At 42.2% G+C, this 14742-nt stretch overlaps 1 protein-coding gene across 3 annotated transcripts in view; it reads right to left on the bottom strand.

Annotated features, from left to right (window-relative positions):
- The window catches only part of Fbxo11 (F-box protein 11), an 86032-nt gene extending 78756 nt beyond the window's left edge, over positions 1-7276 (bottom strand). For 2 of the 3 annotated variants that reach the window (XM_048352973.1, XM_048352974.1), the window contains exon 1: positions 7019-7276. In XM_048352973.1, the coding sequence (XP_048208930.1) occupies positions 7019-7268 (250 nt within the window). In that variant the 5' untranslated portion in view covers positions 7269-7276. Of the gene's footprint in view, positions 1-6617; positions 6881-7018 lie in introns of those variants that run through there. The other variant, XM_048352975.1, reaches the window with a different exon arrangement.
- Between the last annotated feature and the right edge of the window lie 7466 nt (positions 7277-14742).

The raw sequence follows: 14742 nt of genomic DNA, 5'->3' as shown, positions 1-14742 counted from the left end.
TTCCTTGTATTTTTTGTCACTATAATTTTACTTCAAAATGTATTAACAATTTAGGGTAGTATTTCATCATTAATCTCCAATACTGACCTGTGTTGTTTAGAAGGTAAGAATGCAATTCAAACCAGGAACTCACTTATATGGGGCTATTTATAATCCTAGCTTCTCAGAAGCTGAGATTTGAGGATCTTCGTTTGAAGTTAACCCCCAAGCAGGAAAGTCTGACTCTATCTCAATTAACAAGCAAAAGAGCCAGAATGGAGGTGTGGAAAAGTAAGTGGAGCAAGAGCATAAGGCTCTAAGTTTTAAAAAAAACTTAATAAAAAAAAAGCAACTTGAAGAGTTAATTAGTAAAATGTAAAGTCGAAAAAAAATTATACTTCAGAGGTTAAGTGGGAAGATAGACACATAAAATGAGGTTTTCTTATTAGGAAGAAACAGAAAGATGAGATTTCACATTGATACTCATTACTACAGATGATTATTTTCAATGTTAAGACACTTGAGGGAAGGAAGTGCTGATAAAATACAGTTGTTCCTGCATATCTGTGAGTTCCATCAGATCCCTATGGTCAGCCAACTGAAAATATTTAGGTGGGAAAACTGTGTCATCTGTCTGTAATGAAAAACTGCCACAAATAACCGTATTCTCAGATATTCTTCCGTAAAAAGACAGAACAACTATTTACATTGCATTTACATTATATTAGGTAATATAAGTCATCTTGAGATAATTTACAGAATTTGGGAGGATATGTATGGGCTATATGCAAATTCTCTACAATGTCATTTTCTATCAATTCTTAAGCATATGCAGATTTTGGTAATGGAGGTTCTAGGTATCCTAGAACCCAGCCCTCTTGATTCTGAGTAACAACTGTACTCACTAGACTTGAATTCTGCCAAATCTACGTGAAGAGATTGGGGAAAGGAAGTCAGTCCTTACTAATAATGTGTTAGAATCTACAGTGGTTGTTCTTGTCTTATCTGATAAATTTCCAAGCTAGATGGTCTTTCCTTGGGTTTGTCAGAATTTTAAAGAAAGAAAAATAGTAAAGGGAAAACTTTGAGGCCTTGCTAGAAAACTTTTAACATTAATACTACTCCATTTATATGCCTTAAAGTTTTCTTTTCATACATCTACATAGACCAGGCTGTTTTGAATTTGTGATACTTCTGCCTTAGTCTCCTGAGTGCTGGGATTACAGGCTTTCTCTCAAATAATTTCTAAGCTGTGAGAAAAACAGGCTGTGTTCAGAAAAAAAGGGGAGGGGGGAGGGGGAAGAAGAGGACACTTCTCCCATAGGATTTACTCTGAAGGTTAAGGTACCAGACAAAAAAGTAGTACCCCAGCACTTAATTTCTCAAACAGGAAAAACCATGTTTCTTGTCCCAAATTCCACTATTAAAGGTTGCAGAGGTTCCCTAATTTTGAGCAAAATGAAAAACCTCAAGGTAAAGTATGTACTAGAACAATTCCATGAAAGGTATATGTAGCACACAAGACTACAGCACCATATTGGTATATTGACTACACAATATACATACTTCCATCAGAAATATTTTATGTAGTATGTATGGCATTATTTCATAGGTGAGTTTTCTGTGTTGTTTCCACCACCTCCCCTTCTTTTCTGGTGGTACTGGTACTAAGCATGGCATTTAATTTAGGGATATTCTCTACTACTTAAACCAGATCTCAGCCCATTTGCTTTTATAGAATAGTAGTACTAAGGATTGTAACTTGGGGCTTTGTGGTTGCTAGGAAGGCACTCTACTGTTTGAGCCATATCTCCAGACCTTTTCGCTCTAGTTATTTTTGAAATAGAGTCTCCATATTGGCCCAGGGTAGAGTAGGGCATGATTAGCACACCGCCATGGCCAGCTTTATCTGTTGAGATGGGGATTCACAGACCCTTTTGCTCTGGCTAGCCTAGAACTTCCACACAATATCCCTGTTTTACTCTGCAGAGTAGCAGGTATTATAGATGTGTGCTGTCCTGCCCAGCCTCCACAGGTGGGATTTTTGCAAGTATGGAACCAGAGACTTTATGTTTTACATAACAAAATTATGTTATACTATAAACTTATAGCAAGATGTAGTAACACAGGATACAGGTATTTCATTAAATTATAACTATCTTATAGTTAAAATTTTATCACTTCAAATAGTCCTATAATTTTCTAGTACACAGAAAAAAATTACACCTACTTTCAAAAACTTCCACATAAATATCATTTGTGCATGTGTATGCACACACCTATACTGGAGCTTGAAAACTGAAGGGCTGAACACTGTCCCTTAAGAGATTTCTGCTGAAGGACAGCATTTTACTATTTGAACCATACATCTACTTTCTTATTTCTTTTTTGTGCCAGTCCCAGAGCTTGAAACTCAGGTCCTTGAGATTTTTTACATAAGGCTAGTGCTCTACCACTTGAGCTACACCTCTATTTCAGGCTTTTTGGTGGTTAGAGATAAGCCTCATGGACTTTGCTAGCTTCAACTGGCTTCAAACTGAGATCCCTCAGATCTCAGTCCTTGATTACAGGCAGAGGTCACGAGCACCCAGCTCCTACTTCTGGTGGCTAAATGGAGTTAAGAGTGTCACAGACTTTCCTTTTGGGGGATGGCTTTGAATCATAATCTTCCTATCTCAGCGTCCTGGATAGCTAGGATTGCAGATGTGAGCCACTAGCACCTTGGTTTAATTTTTTTTGGGAGGTGGAGGGGGGAGTACAGTGTCTCATATAGGACTGACTAGCCTAGAACTCACAATCTTCTTGCTTCTACTTCCCAAGTACTGTAATTACCATCATGCCAAGCTAAAAAGAAATTAACAAATAGAACAGCCTGATATATGTATATATATACAGCATTCCTGAAAATTTATGTTTTCCCCATACTTCTAGAAAAGAAATACATAATAGAGTCCAAGAATAAAGATAAATTCAAGCAGAAGAGGGTGAAAAAGTGAAATCCTTTAAAAACATCATACATACCAAAGGAAATAAAATTCTTATGTTTAAAAACATCTATACTCCCATGTTTATTGCATGCTGTTTCACAACAGTATGGAAACAACCTGTGTCTATAAACTGATGAGTAGGAAAAAATGTGATATATACATTCATGTATTTATTTATCTTATACATACATAGTTATTCAGCCAGCAAAAAGGGGTGAAATCCTGTAATTTTTTTATAACAATATGGGGGAAACTGGACATCATTATCTTAAGTGAAATAAGCCAGATACAGAAAGACAAAATACCACATGGGCTCATTCATATGTACAATAAAAAAAAGTTGTTAATCTCATTGAAGTTCAGTGTAGAATTGTGATTATTCGAGCTTAGGAGGAAGGGAAAGATGGAGAAAACAAAGCTTACAGTTAGAAAAGAAAAATAAATTTTGGTTTTCTACTGCTCATTAAGATGACTACAGTAACATACTATGTGTTTCCAAAAGAAAACTAGGAAAAAGATATTGAATGTTTTTGCCACAATGAAACAACTGATAAATCTTAGAAGATATGCTAACCTGATTTGAGCATTTCATGGTGTACACACATAAAATATACATATTGAATAGTACCCTATGAATATGGTAAAATTTTGTCAACTAAAAATATACAAGCAAAAAAATTATCAAAAATGCAACAACTTATCCTTTCAGTTTCATCAAATCGTGGAATATATGATCAAAATTTGATTATATGGAACAAAAATTATTTTGTATGAGCCTAAAAGTGATCATGTGAACCCCCAAACTTAAGATCATTAAAAGCTAATGATTAGTGTTCAGCCTAAAGACAATGGGCCACTTCAGATAACATGGTTAAAGACAACATCCATAAAATGTTCAGGCCTCTCTTTCCCAATGTGATGTGGAAGAACTCCTAGGCATAGCTTCTTTTGAAGAGCCTAAGATTTTGCTCTTGAAAGACTGTTTCTAGCCCTATGCCAGTGGTTAGGGCCTGTCATCTTACCTACTCAGGAGGCTGAGATCTGAGAATTGCAGTTTGAAGCCAGTGGGGGCAGAAAAGTCCCCTGAGACTTGAATCTGCAATCACTCAAAAAGAAGCAGTGCTATGGCTCAAAGTGGTTTAAAAAAAAAAAAAAAAAGATTGTTTCTTTCTCTTCAAACACTGGCCATTACATTTAAGAGATGTATGTGTGCATATATGTGTGTACATGTATATATAGGACACACATGTGTATAATGTATATATATTAAAACTGACAAAGTTTTTATTCAATTAAATTGTGTGTGTGAAGCAACTAAAAGCCAGCTGGATAAAAGTTTGTTTGAAAAAAAAAGTGTTAACTATATAGCCAAGAATTGTAAAGCCTAAAGTGCATCTTTATATTAACTATGTGATTACATATAGATTACACTAAATTGTCCACAAACAGTAACTCTCACTTCAGTTCTCTACCTGGAAAGTTGTCTGATCCACTATTATGTAACTCTGCCAAAGACTAATGCAAGAATTACATATTCATCAAGTGTCAGAAAAAGGCCAGAAAAGAAAAATAGCCACCAACAAATACTTGTTAGCTTTTTTGTTCCTTAATTCGCTTATGACAAAAATTAAATCCTGCATATTCTCAAATATCAACAATTTTTTTCCAAACTAGAAACAGTGACTTTCTATGTTTCATACAACTTTTAAGAACATTTTAGCTATTTTATCAATATGTGAACTGTATATTTTAAACATGTAATCAAAATGCAAATTTTTCAAATAATTTAGTCTTTACCCAGGCAAACAAAACCTTTACTATTTTAGCCTTTAATTCACTTTGGTGTTCTGGTTATTTTGAGGGTATTTATTTGCCCTCTGAAAGACACATAATGTTTTTCCTGAAGAAATCAAGTTTTTTTCCCCTCTGTGACCACATGAATCTCCAGAACAGTTTCTACTAGCTACAGCAAAGCAATAATACTACAGTAGATTTCATTTACTATTTAGTTAGGTATACATCAAATTTCTAATTCATGAATTGACAAGTTGTCAATTTTTAAACATCAATAAAAGGAAAACTGACACTCAATATGTTAATAACAACCACCACCACACTTAATAAGTGGAAACTGTCTTTGGTAGCTAGTAATTATGAACTAACAAAGAAAAATGTCCCAAGAATAATTCAGCAAGGTTTGAAATTACATGCAAATCATGACATGGAGATGCAGAATAAACACTTAAAAATACACAACGAAAGTAAAATTACATTTTGCTGACATATTTTTGATTCCTTGCTAATGTTACCAATTAGATCTTGAAAAAGCTTCCTGTAACTACAAGATTCTCAATATTAAACTCTAGCATTTTAATTTAACTTCATTGTTTCCTAAAACTAATGGGGCCAATTCTTAGAGATTTGACTATTACTTGTATGGAAGACCGGAGGAATGTTGATAAAAAATATATGAAAGGAAGTGATTAGAGTACAGATTTTTAATTTACGAAAAATGATGAGCATATCAAAGAATCAAAACATATTTACCAATTATGTTGCAAAGACCTCTAACTGGCTTGAAACATTAGCTTCTTTCAAGCAACATTGCAAACTGCATTCTCAGACTATCTGTAACAGTGACCAAATGCAAAGCTTTTAAACTATTTTTCAGATTAAGATCTCCTTTACTTGTTAAATGTTTTGATTAACTACAACAATGAAACAGTTTTTCAGGTTAGAAAGTATAGTTTTAAAAATACATTTGATCTCAGTCCACTTAACCAAAGGAGGTGTGACAACCAATGCATGTTAAAATTAACCTTAATCCGACAGCTAAAACATGCAAAATGTCTCCTAACAATTCTCCTCCTTAAAACAACAACCACGCAGAAAAATACGGTACTGACCTCCACCCCAAAAGAAAGCAGCTAATTAATAAAGAGAAGTTATGTTTGGAGAGGAAGGTGTAACACCTCCCCCCTTTCACAAACATCCCCAAATAACTGTATCAACCAAGCCAAACTGAACATTATTTTTGTTAAAGCAGGAATCCAACCCCGGGGAGCCTCAGCCCTTAGACAATGGTGGTTACCAGACAGCGCTGCACAGTTGGGTCCAAATGACACATTTCACTAGGCCTTGGTCACAACACACGCGCGTGCATACGCGCACATACACATATACACACACACAAACCCAAGGGGCCGGATCTAGGAAAGGGGTATTCAAACCCCAGTAGGAGACGGAGGAGTGCACCGCGGCGTGGAGGGGACGACAGGAGAGGGGGTGCCGACCGAGCGGAAGGGTAACTGCACTGCACACGAGGGAGGGGGCTGGAAATGGCCGATGGATTCGATATTTATTTAAAGGTCTTGATTTAACGGGCCCTTCCCAGGGGTTCTGTAACTGAAGGCAAACTGCGCAGCAAACATCGTGGAGCTGGGAAGAGGGAGTCGCTGCTCCCCCTACCCCGTGACCGGTGGGGGGAGGCGGGGGAACTTGTTTTCCCTGGCCAACACCACGGACCACTCGGACCCCTCGCCCCCTCCGCCACTGGGAAGGGGGAGGCTACCCGGAGAAAAGGGGAAAACAAGTTCCCCAGCCAACCCCATCACCCCAGCACTCCTAGCCGCCCCCCCACCCCCCACCTACCAGGAGAAACGGGGGAGCCCAGACCCGCGAAGGCGGCCGAAAAGGGAGAACTCCCACCTTTCGCCAGCCCTCCCCCTCCCCCGCCGCCAACAGACTCCCGGCGGGGTGCGCGAGCCAGCCGGGAAGCCCCAGGGAGGGGCGGGGGTGGAGGGTGCTGAGCCCCCGAAACCAAACAAAGCGCGGCCTGAACCCGAGCCCGAGCGAGTCGGGGAGCCGCGGCTTTTCCTGCCGGCCGGGCCGGGCCCCCGGAGCTGACACTGCGGCACCTCGGGACCCGCCTCCGCCCGGCCTCGGTCTCCCATCCCCGGGGCGCGCAGGCCGCCCCCACCCGCCCGGCCTCCCCGCCCGCAGTGCCCTGGCGGGCCGGGCGCCCGAGCCGGCGGGAGGGAGCGCGGCCTTACCCCGCTCGCCGGCGTTGTTCCGCTCCTGAGGCAGCGGCGGAGGCGGCGGTGGCGGCGGCGGCGGCTGCTGCTGCTGGGGCGGCTGCTGCTGTTGCGGCGGCGGCGGGGGCTGCTGTTGCGGCGGCGGCGGGGGCTGCTGCTGCGGCGGCTGCGGCGGCGGCTGCTGCGGGGGCTGCTGCTGCTGTTGCTGCACCGGGCGCGGCCGCGACACTCGCCTGGGTCTCCGGTTGGCGGCTCGGACGGAGTTCATTTGCCGGGCTGAGGTGGCGGCGTTGGCGGAGGGACACACACACTCTCACGCGCACACGCACGGCGAGCTCCGGAGCCGGAGAGCCGGGCGGGGAGGGGGAGAGAAGGAGAGGGGCGCAGGGGGAGAGGAGCGAGCGGGGAGGGAAGACGGAGCGGGACCCCGAATCCGGAGAAAAGGCCGGAGGGACCCGCGGAGCCCGAGCGAGGCCCGGCGGGCGGGCCCTGGCGCACGGGGAAGGCCGAGGCCGCCGGGCGGGGCGGCCGCGAGGGACGGAGACAGAGAGACGGGCGCAGCGAGAGAAAGAAAGAAAGGGCGTCCGCCCGCTCGGGGCTCCCCCGGCGAGGCGCGGCGGCGGCGGCGACGGCCGAGGAGACAGACCCGGGTCCCGCCGGCTCCCGAGCGGCGTCTCCGGCGGCGGGGGGAGTAGGCGGGCGGGCGGGCGAGGGAGTAGAGAGGGAGAGCAGGGAGGGAGGGAGCGGGGGGCGCCCGGCTCTCTTTTCTCCCTCTTCCTCCCCCCCACACCCCCTGAAAGAGATTTCTGCGAGGAATTTTTTCTCTTTCTTCGGCCTCTTCTCTCTCCTCCCCCTCCCTCCCTTCTCTCCTCGGTGAAGGGGAAATGGGTGTAAAGGGAGGAGATAGAGGGAAAAAGAGGCGTCGTCGTTCCTCCTCCTTAAAGGAGCCTTTCCTCCTCCTCCTCAGCCCGGTCGCCCTCGCCGCTGCTGCTGCCGCTGCTGCTGCTGCTGCTCCGTGGCAGGAGGAGCCATTGACACCGCCGGAGCCTCCGCTCTCGCCCAGTCGGTCCCTCCCCGCCGCGGGGCTGGCCAGGGGCGCGGGGGAGGGCCGTAGGGCGGCGGGGGGGAGGGGTAGATGGGCGGGGATCATGAGGGCGGGGTTTCCGCGCCAGCTGGCCAGTGAGAAGCGCCCGTACAAGCTTCGGGCCAATAGGACCTCAGCTCTTATCGTGAAGTCCCTTCCTTCAACGCCCGGTTTCCTCTCGGGTTTCCTACTTGCCCCGCTGGGGTGGAAGGGGGGTGGAGGGAAAGGAGGGGGGAAGTGTGGAAGGGCGGGTGATAATGGGGAGGTATCAGGGCATATAATAGAGCTGGGGTAGGCGAAGGAGCGCCAGTGCGTAGCGACCGTGCTGGAAGAGAGGAGGGTGCTCGGAGGGAAGGGCGGGGGCTGCTGATGTAATGGGGAGAAGTGATTAATCCTTCCTAGCGCCGTTTCGGCCTCCCCCTCCTCCCCTCCTTCCCGCCGCCCCAACCTTCACCCGATTTTTTTTTTTTAAGCCGAAAAAAAAATTAAAAAGTGGAGCAAGAGAGTCGATCTTTGGTAACTCAAGTTTTCTCTACTCAGTAGGTTCAAAATCTGGGCTGTAGGGAGCGCTAAAGATTCTGTGCCCTTTAGCCCAGCTAAGGGTATTTGCGAACCTTAGCGATCTACTTTTTTCGGAGCTTGAAGCTTGTTAAACCGAGTTTGGAGTCGGCTCCCTTAATCGTTGTCATCGGAAACCTTTAGGTCTTGACCTTTGTTCAGTTCGCTTTTTGTTTTGTTTTGAGAAGTGGTCTATGTAACGTTTGGTAAGAAAACATAGAGGAAAAAAAGTAAAGGTGTTGAGGTTGATACTGTTTATGTGCTTCACTTTTTTTTTTTAAGCTCTCACAAACTCAAAGGAAAAGAACACCCCCTCCTCCCCAAGTGGAATTACCTTTTGTGTCTGTATTTGGTCCCCTCAGCATAATCTCTCCCCAAGGAAAACCCGCTCTTATTCCCAGGCTGCTGTTGTGATGACTGAAAATGTATTTCTTTTTCAATCCCCTTCTCTCATTTTTTTTTTGTTTTAACGATTTTTGGATGGTAAAAATAGCAGTTTACTGCTGGAGCCTCTTGTTTGCAGACATTAGGTGATTCCTCTCTCATTTGAGTTTCATCTGGGTTTAAGATAAGCCATTACAAAGCATGATGAAGTTAGGCTGGGAGAAAAAATGTGTGTATTTTGGGAGGAGAGGTGCAAGAGGTGAGCCGTACTGTGTGGTGTTTGAGCCCCAGATTTGATATGTGATCCTAGGCAAATTATTTCACCTTTCAAGATGTGTTCCCCTCCACTCCCTCCACACACAAATAAGAATTTATTTCGTGCTACATAATACTGTTTTCTTTAAAGACAGGTGATTTAAAAACTTTCTGTACACTTGTGAAAATAGAACAGGGAATCTTGAGGCTGGCATGGAATAAAACGAGTGAGTCTGATCAAGATACATTGTATGCATTATGGACATGCAAAAATGAAACCCTTTTGTACAACTAATTGATGCTAATTTAAAATGTGTATGGTCTTTGGTACAGAAAAAGAATTACATAGAAATTTCCTTTTCAAAAACGTAGTTGAGAACAGCTATTAAAAAACACTTTCAGGGGGCTGGGAATGTGACTTAGTGGTAGAATGCTTGCCTAGCATGCATGAATCCCTGGGTTCAATTCCTCAGTACCACATAAACAGAAACGGTTGGAAGTGGCACTATGGCTCAAGTGGTAAAGTGCTAGCCTTGAGCATGGAGAGGCTCAGGGATAGAGCCCAGGTCCTGAGTTCAAGCCCTAGGTCAGGCAAAAACAAAACCCAGTTTCAGGCCATGTGCTGGTGGCTCATGTTTAGAATTCTAGCTGCTCAGGAGGCTGAGATCTGAGCACTGTGGAAAGACAGCCCTGGGAAGAAAAGTCCCTGAGACTCTTGTCTCCAATAAACCACCCAGAGAATGGGAAGTGGTGCTGTGGTTTAAGTGGTAGAGCCCTAATCTTGAGATGAAGAGCTCAGGGACAGCACCCAGGCACAGAGTTCAAGACCCATGACTGATAGAAAGAAAAAAAAAACAACTTTCAGAGTAAAATTATATATACATTTAGTTAAAAACAGAGAAAAAATTAAAGTACAGGAAAACTGTATTTCAAGTATGCCCATAATCCTGATTTTTCTAAGAACTGCTTTTTTCAACAAAAATAATTTTATTTTTTATTCAACAGGTACTTATTAGTTCTTTCCATATATGCAGCATGTATATAGGGGGCTATGGAAAATAATAAAAGGGAAAATCTTGGATGCAAAAGGCTAGGTAATGCGTTCAGGGGCAGCCTGGATGACAGGCACTGTCATAAAATTGGAATGTTGATTTGGTAGAGTCAAATACTTACCTACATTAATTCAGATGTACAAATAAAATGTGGCCTGTTCATTTTAACCTAAATTATGCACACATACTCATTTTTGTAGAAATGCTATATCTCACATTTGATTTCCCTATCTCTAAATCTGTATGGATGATATAGGTATAGAGTGTGTCTTTTGCATATCCTAAATTTTTAACCAATTGGGACAGTTCTCTGGCCTATGACAATAACATGTGTTGATCTAACATGGCCTTCCTTACTGTATAATGAAAAATTTCTGATACGTTGAAAATAAAATGTCTTGAGAAAAGAAGCACGGGTTTTTAATTTTCATTATTTTAATTTTATTAGCATAAATTAATTGTACAAAGGGTCTATTGTGATATTTACACTTGCATAAAATATACTTTGATCAACTTCACTCTTTCTGTATTATTTTGTCTTGGGGAACATCTTTTTCTTTTTCTTTTTTTTTGGCCAGTTCTGGGCCTTGGACTCAGGGCCTGACATTATCCCTGGCTTCTTTCCGCTCAAGGCTAGAAGTCTGCCACCTGAGCCACAGCGCCCCTTCCGGCCATTTTCCATATATGTGGTGCTGGGGAATTGAGCTTCATGTGTAGGAGGCAAGCACTCTTGCCACTAGGCCATATTCCCAGCCCGGGGAGCATCTTTTTCTAATTCACATAGTGACTGGTAGTCTGGAAGCCAACCTGAGAGCTTTGCTATAACATGGTCTCACAGCAGGAAGGGAATCTAAACCACACTTGGCAGTCCTTATGCTGTCCTCTGCCATTGCAGCCGGGATGGTGAGATAGCAGGACTGCTAGCCTCTGAGGTTGAGGTGTTGTGCAGTCTCCTTTCACTGATATCTGTTCTGAGGCATTTGTCCCCTGCACACATCCCAGTACAGCTTCTCTGACCCCCAAGTCTCCACAGGTCCATTGATCCCCATAATACCCCTCTGTTTTCTCACTGACACATGTAGGCATGTTTGGTCTTCCTGACTACTCCAAGCAGGTCTTGATGAGCCGAGGGCTTTGCTTCTGGCTTCTTAGGTTACCTCTTCTTATGCTGCATTCATTTTCATGGGTCATGTTGAACATGCTGTCAGGCTGAAAGCACAGTTCCTTGGAGTCTTGACCTTTTATAGGTATACTCAAAAAACAAACCACTGTCTTCAGTTTTCTTGAATATTCCTGTATCTAGGTGACCACATCATACTTCCAAAACTTCAGTTTCTACCCTCAGAGGGAATGGAAAGTAAGTCTCATTATCTCTTCCCTATCCCCTTTTCTAATTTCCATCATAATGTAAGGCTAAATAAAGGTCGGCTATTTCCTAATGTACTATATCCTCTTTATTTAAGCTAGCCCTGAACCCAGGGCCTGAGTGCTGTCCCTGAGCTTTATTTTCACCCAAGACTTACCACTTGAGCCACAGCTCCAATTCCAGCATTTTGGTGATTAATTGGAGATAAGCCAGGCTGGCTTCTAACTGCGATCATCAGATCTCAACTTCCTGAGTAGCTAAGATTACAGGCACGAGACATCAGTGCCTAGCCTTAAATATATATTTTTTTAAATGTTGGAGTCAGTGTCTCACTATGTAGCCCAAGTTGGCTCAAACTCATGAGTCTCCTGCCTCAACCTCCCAATTGCTGGAATTACAGACTCCTCTTCATACCCTAGATGGCATTTGCTCTACTCTTTTTCTGGGAGCTGTAAGTGCTGGTGAACAGCAAGACAGAAAGTAGTTTAACAATAATGGATCTGTTGGGAGAGATTTTTAAAAAATTGATCCTATTCCCATATCACTGGTTTGTACATATTTTTAGTTTATTACATGGGATTGAGCCTTAGAGTCTTGTTTGTGCAAAAGTGTCCAAAATCATCATAACTTAAGATTGTGGAACTTGGGACTTTTTAGAATGGGCCTTGGAGAACATTGAATGTCATTTCTGTATTCAAAAGAATGGGAAACTAAAGTTCAAAGAAGAGAGATGATAAAACCAAATCCCATTACTACTTAATAGCAAAGCTACTGCCAATCTAGCGTCTTTCCATTCACTAAGTATAATAGACACTTAATGTTTCTGGTGAAAATCCAAAATATTCCAGAGGGTTTCATCCACAACGGGCCCATCTATATTAACAAATAATCCTGTCACAGAGGTTGTATATAATAGAAAATAGGAGATTAATGTAGAGAGGGCTTGGGGGGATAGGAGTCTTCCAGAATTATTTCAGCAACAACACAATTTCAGAGGACAATTCCCTCAGGGTTTGCTCTCTCTTCAAGAACATGTGTGTTTGTTTTCTCCAACTAATTACTGGTGCTTAACAGGTTAGTGTACTTAAAATTATTTGTTTATAAACTTATCACAATAGGAGTATGAAAAATAAGCTTTTAATCACTTTAATACCTTGGCAGCTGATATTTACTGTGATTTTTTAAAATTATATTTTTAAAAACATATTTCAAAGATTTAGCTTCCCTTTTCTCTGTCATTCCATCATCTGGTCCCAAGCCATCAGCACTTAGTCAGTTATGTAAGACACCTCAAAGGCACTCACTCCTTTTATGTCAGTTAAGAAATTAGTTTGATCTGAATATGGTTTCTCTACAGAAATAACCAGCTCTGTTTAAAATATCCTTGTTAGAGTATGAATGACTTATCTCACTAAGCTGCAAAAATTCATTTTTTTATCCATGCTCAGATAATATTTTATCAGGTAGTGAAAATTAACTTAGAACTAAGGATTTAAATTTAATGCACATATGGAAAACCTGGTAGGCACACAATCCAGTAATACCTATAATAGAGGTTATCTTTAAAAGAATTATAGAATCTAAGCTCAATACCCTTCCCTGTAGAACAATATACAGACATAGCACTATTAAATTAGTTATATTCAAGATTTCAAATGGGCTATGATAGTTGTATGTCTATATCTTTAAAGCAAATAAACTAATTTTTTGTTTTGTTTTTGAAACAGGAGCTCCTTTGGTAGCCCAGGCTGGTCTCAAACTGAATCTTCCTACTTTGCCTCCTGAGTGCCAAGATTGTAGGTGTTTGTCTCCACACCCAACAAAAACTCAATTTCTAAATGTTGAGAAGACTAGGTCAGAATATTTTTTAAAAAGATTTTTTGAATTATGGGAAGTTGGTAGGTGACAGAAGTATGAGTACATGTGAAAGTGGAAGACTAAGAAAGGATGGTCATTTGCTGACTGGCTGGTCTTAGCCTCTGTGCTTGTCTCTGTAAAATGGGGGTAATAACAGTCTTCATTTTGTACGACTATTACAAGGTTTAAGTAAATTTATACCTATAAAATACTTACAACAGTGCTTGGTGCATAATAGGGGTTCAATAAACGATTAGCCAGTAGTGTTATTGCTGCTGGGGGAACTTCAGGTCTTAATGAATTCCAAGATTACATCGATGTTGTATACAAAGAAGCTGGTATGTGCTTGTAAGGAAATACACCTAGAAAATAAATGGCACTAGAAACTTTAAAAGAAGCTACACAAAAAATAACACAAAAAGGAAAAAAAAAAGCAGTAGGGACAAATCAGACAGGTTGAAACTGATGAGAGGAGACCTCCTGCACACAATTTCTTCACTTAAGCAATACTTGAACTGAAGACGACGTGGTAGATGTCAAATATCCTGATGGAGTCCCCCAAGGAAAGAGTTGAAGGAGTAAATCAAGGAATAAATGCAGCCAGCACCAGTGGCTCATACCAGTAATCCTAGCTAGTTGAGAGGCTAAGATAATTGGGATCAGGATTCAAGGCCAGCTTTGAAAAGCTCACAAGCCCTTCTAAATGAAGAGCTGGTTGCTGTGGTATATATCTTTTGTAGCTCCTGAGAAGCTGAACATAGGTAGAATGTGCCCAGGTGCAGGCCTAAGCAGGAAGTGAGACCCTATCTCAAAAATTACCAGTAGAAAATTGGGTTCGAGGTGTGGCTCAGCTGTTAGAGCTCCTGCCTCGCAAGCTCAAAGACAATCCAAACAAACTCTCATATGGCCAAATGAAAACTGAGAACAAAGCAACAAAAAAACACCATATAGGTAAAAAGGGAAGGTTTTATAAACTTTAAGGTTTATCCATGTTAGAGGAAAAATAAGATCTACTTAGGCAGCAGGTTAAAAATTAAACACTAAGCAAGGCCTCCTGGAAAGTAGTAAATGGGGACAGAAGGCTGACATCTGTAATTCTACCACTCAGGATGTTGAAACCTGGAGGATTACAGTTTGAAGCCGCATAAGAAAAACCCAGGAAATTCCATTTCCAACTAACCAGCAA

The sequence above is a fragment of the Perognathus longimembris genome, chromosome 8 (assembly GCF_023159225.1).
Source record: "Perognathus longimembris pacificus isolate PPM17 chromosome 8, ASM2315922v1, whole genome shotgun sequence".
NCBI lineage: Eukaryota > Metazoa > Chordata > Mammalia > Rodentia > Heteromyidae > Perognathus > Perognathus longimembris.
This window is presented reverse-complemented; position numbering and strand designations above follow the sequence as displayed.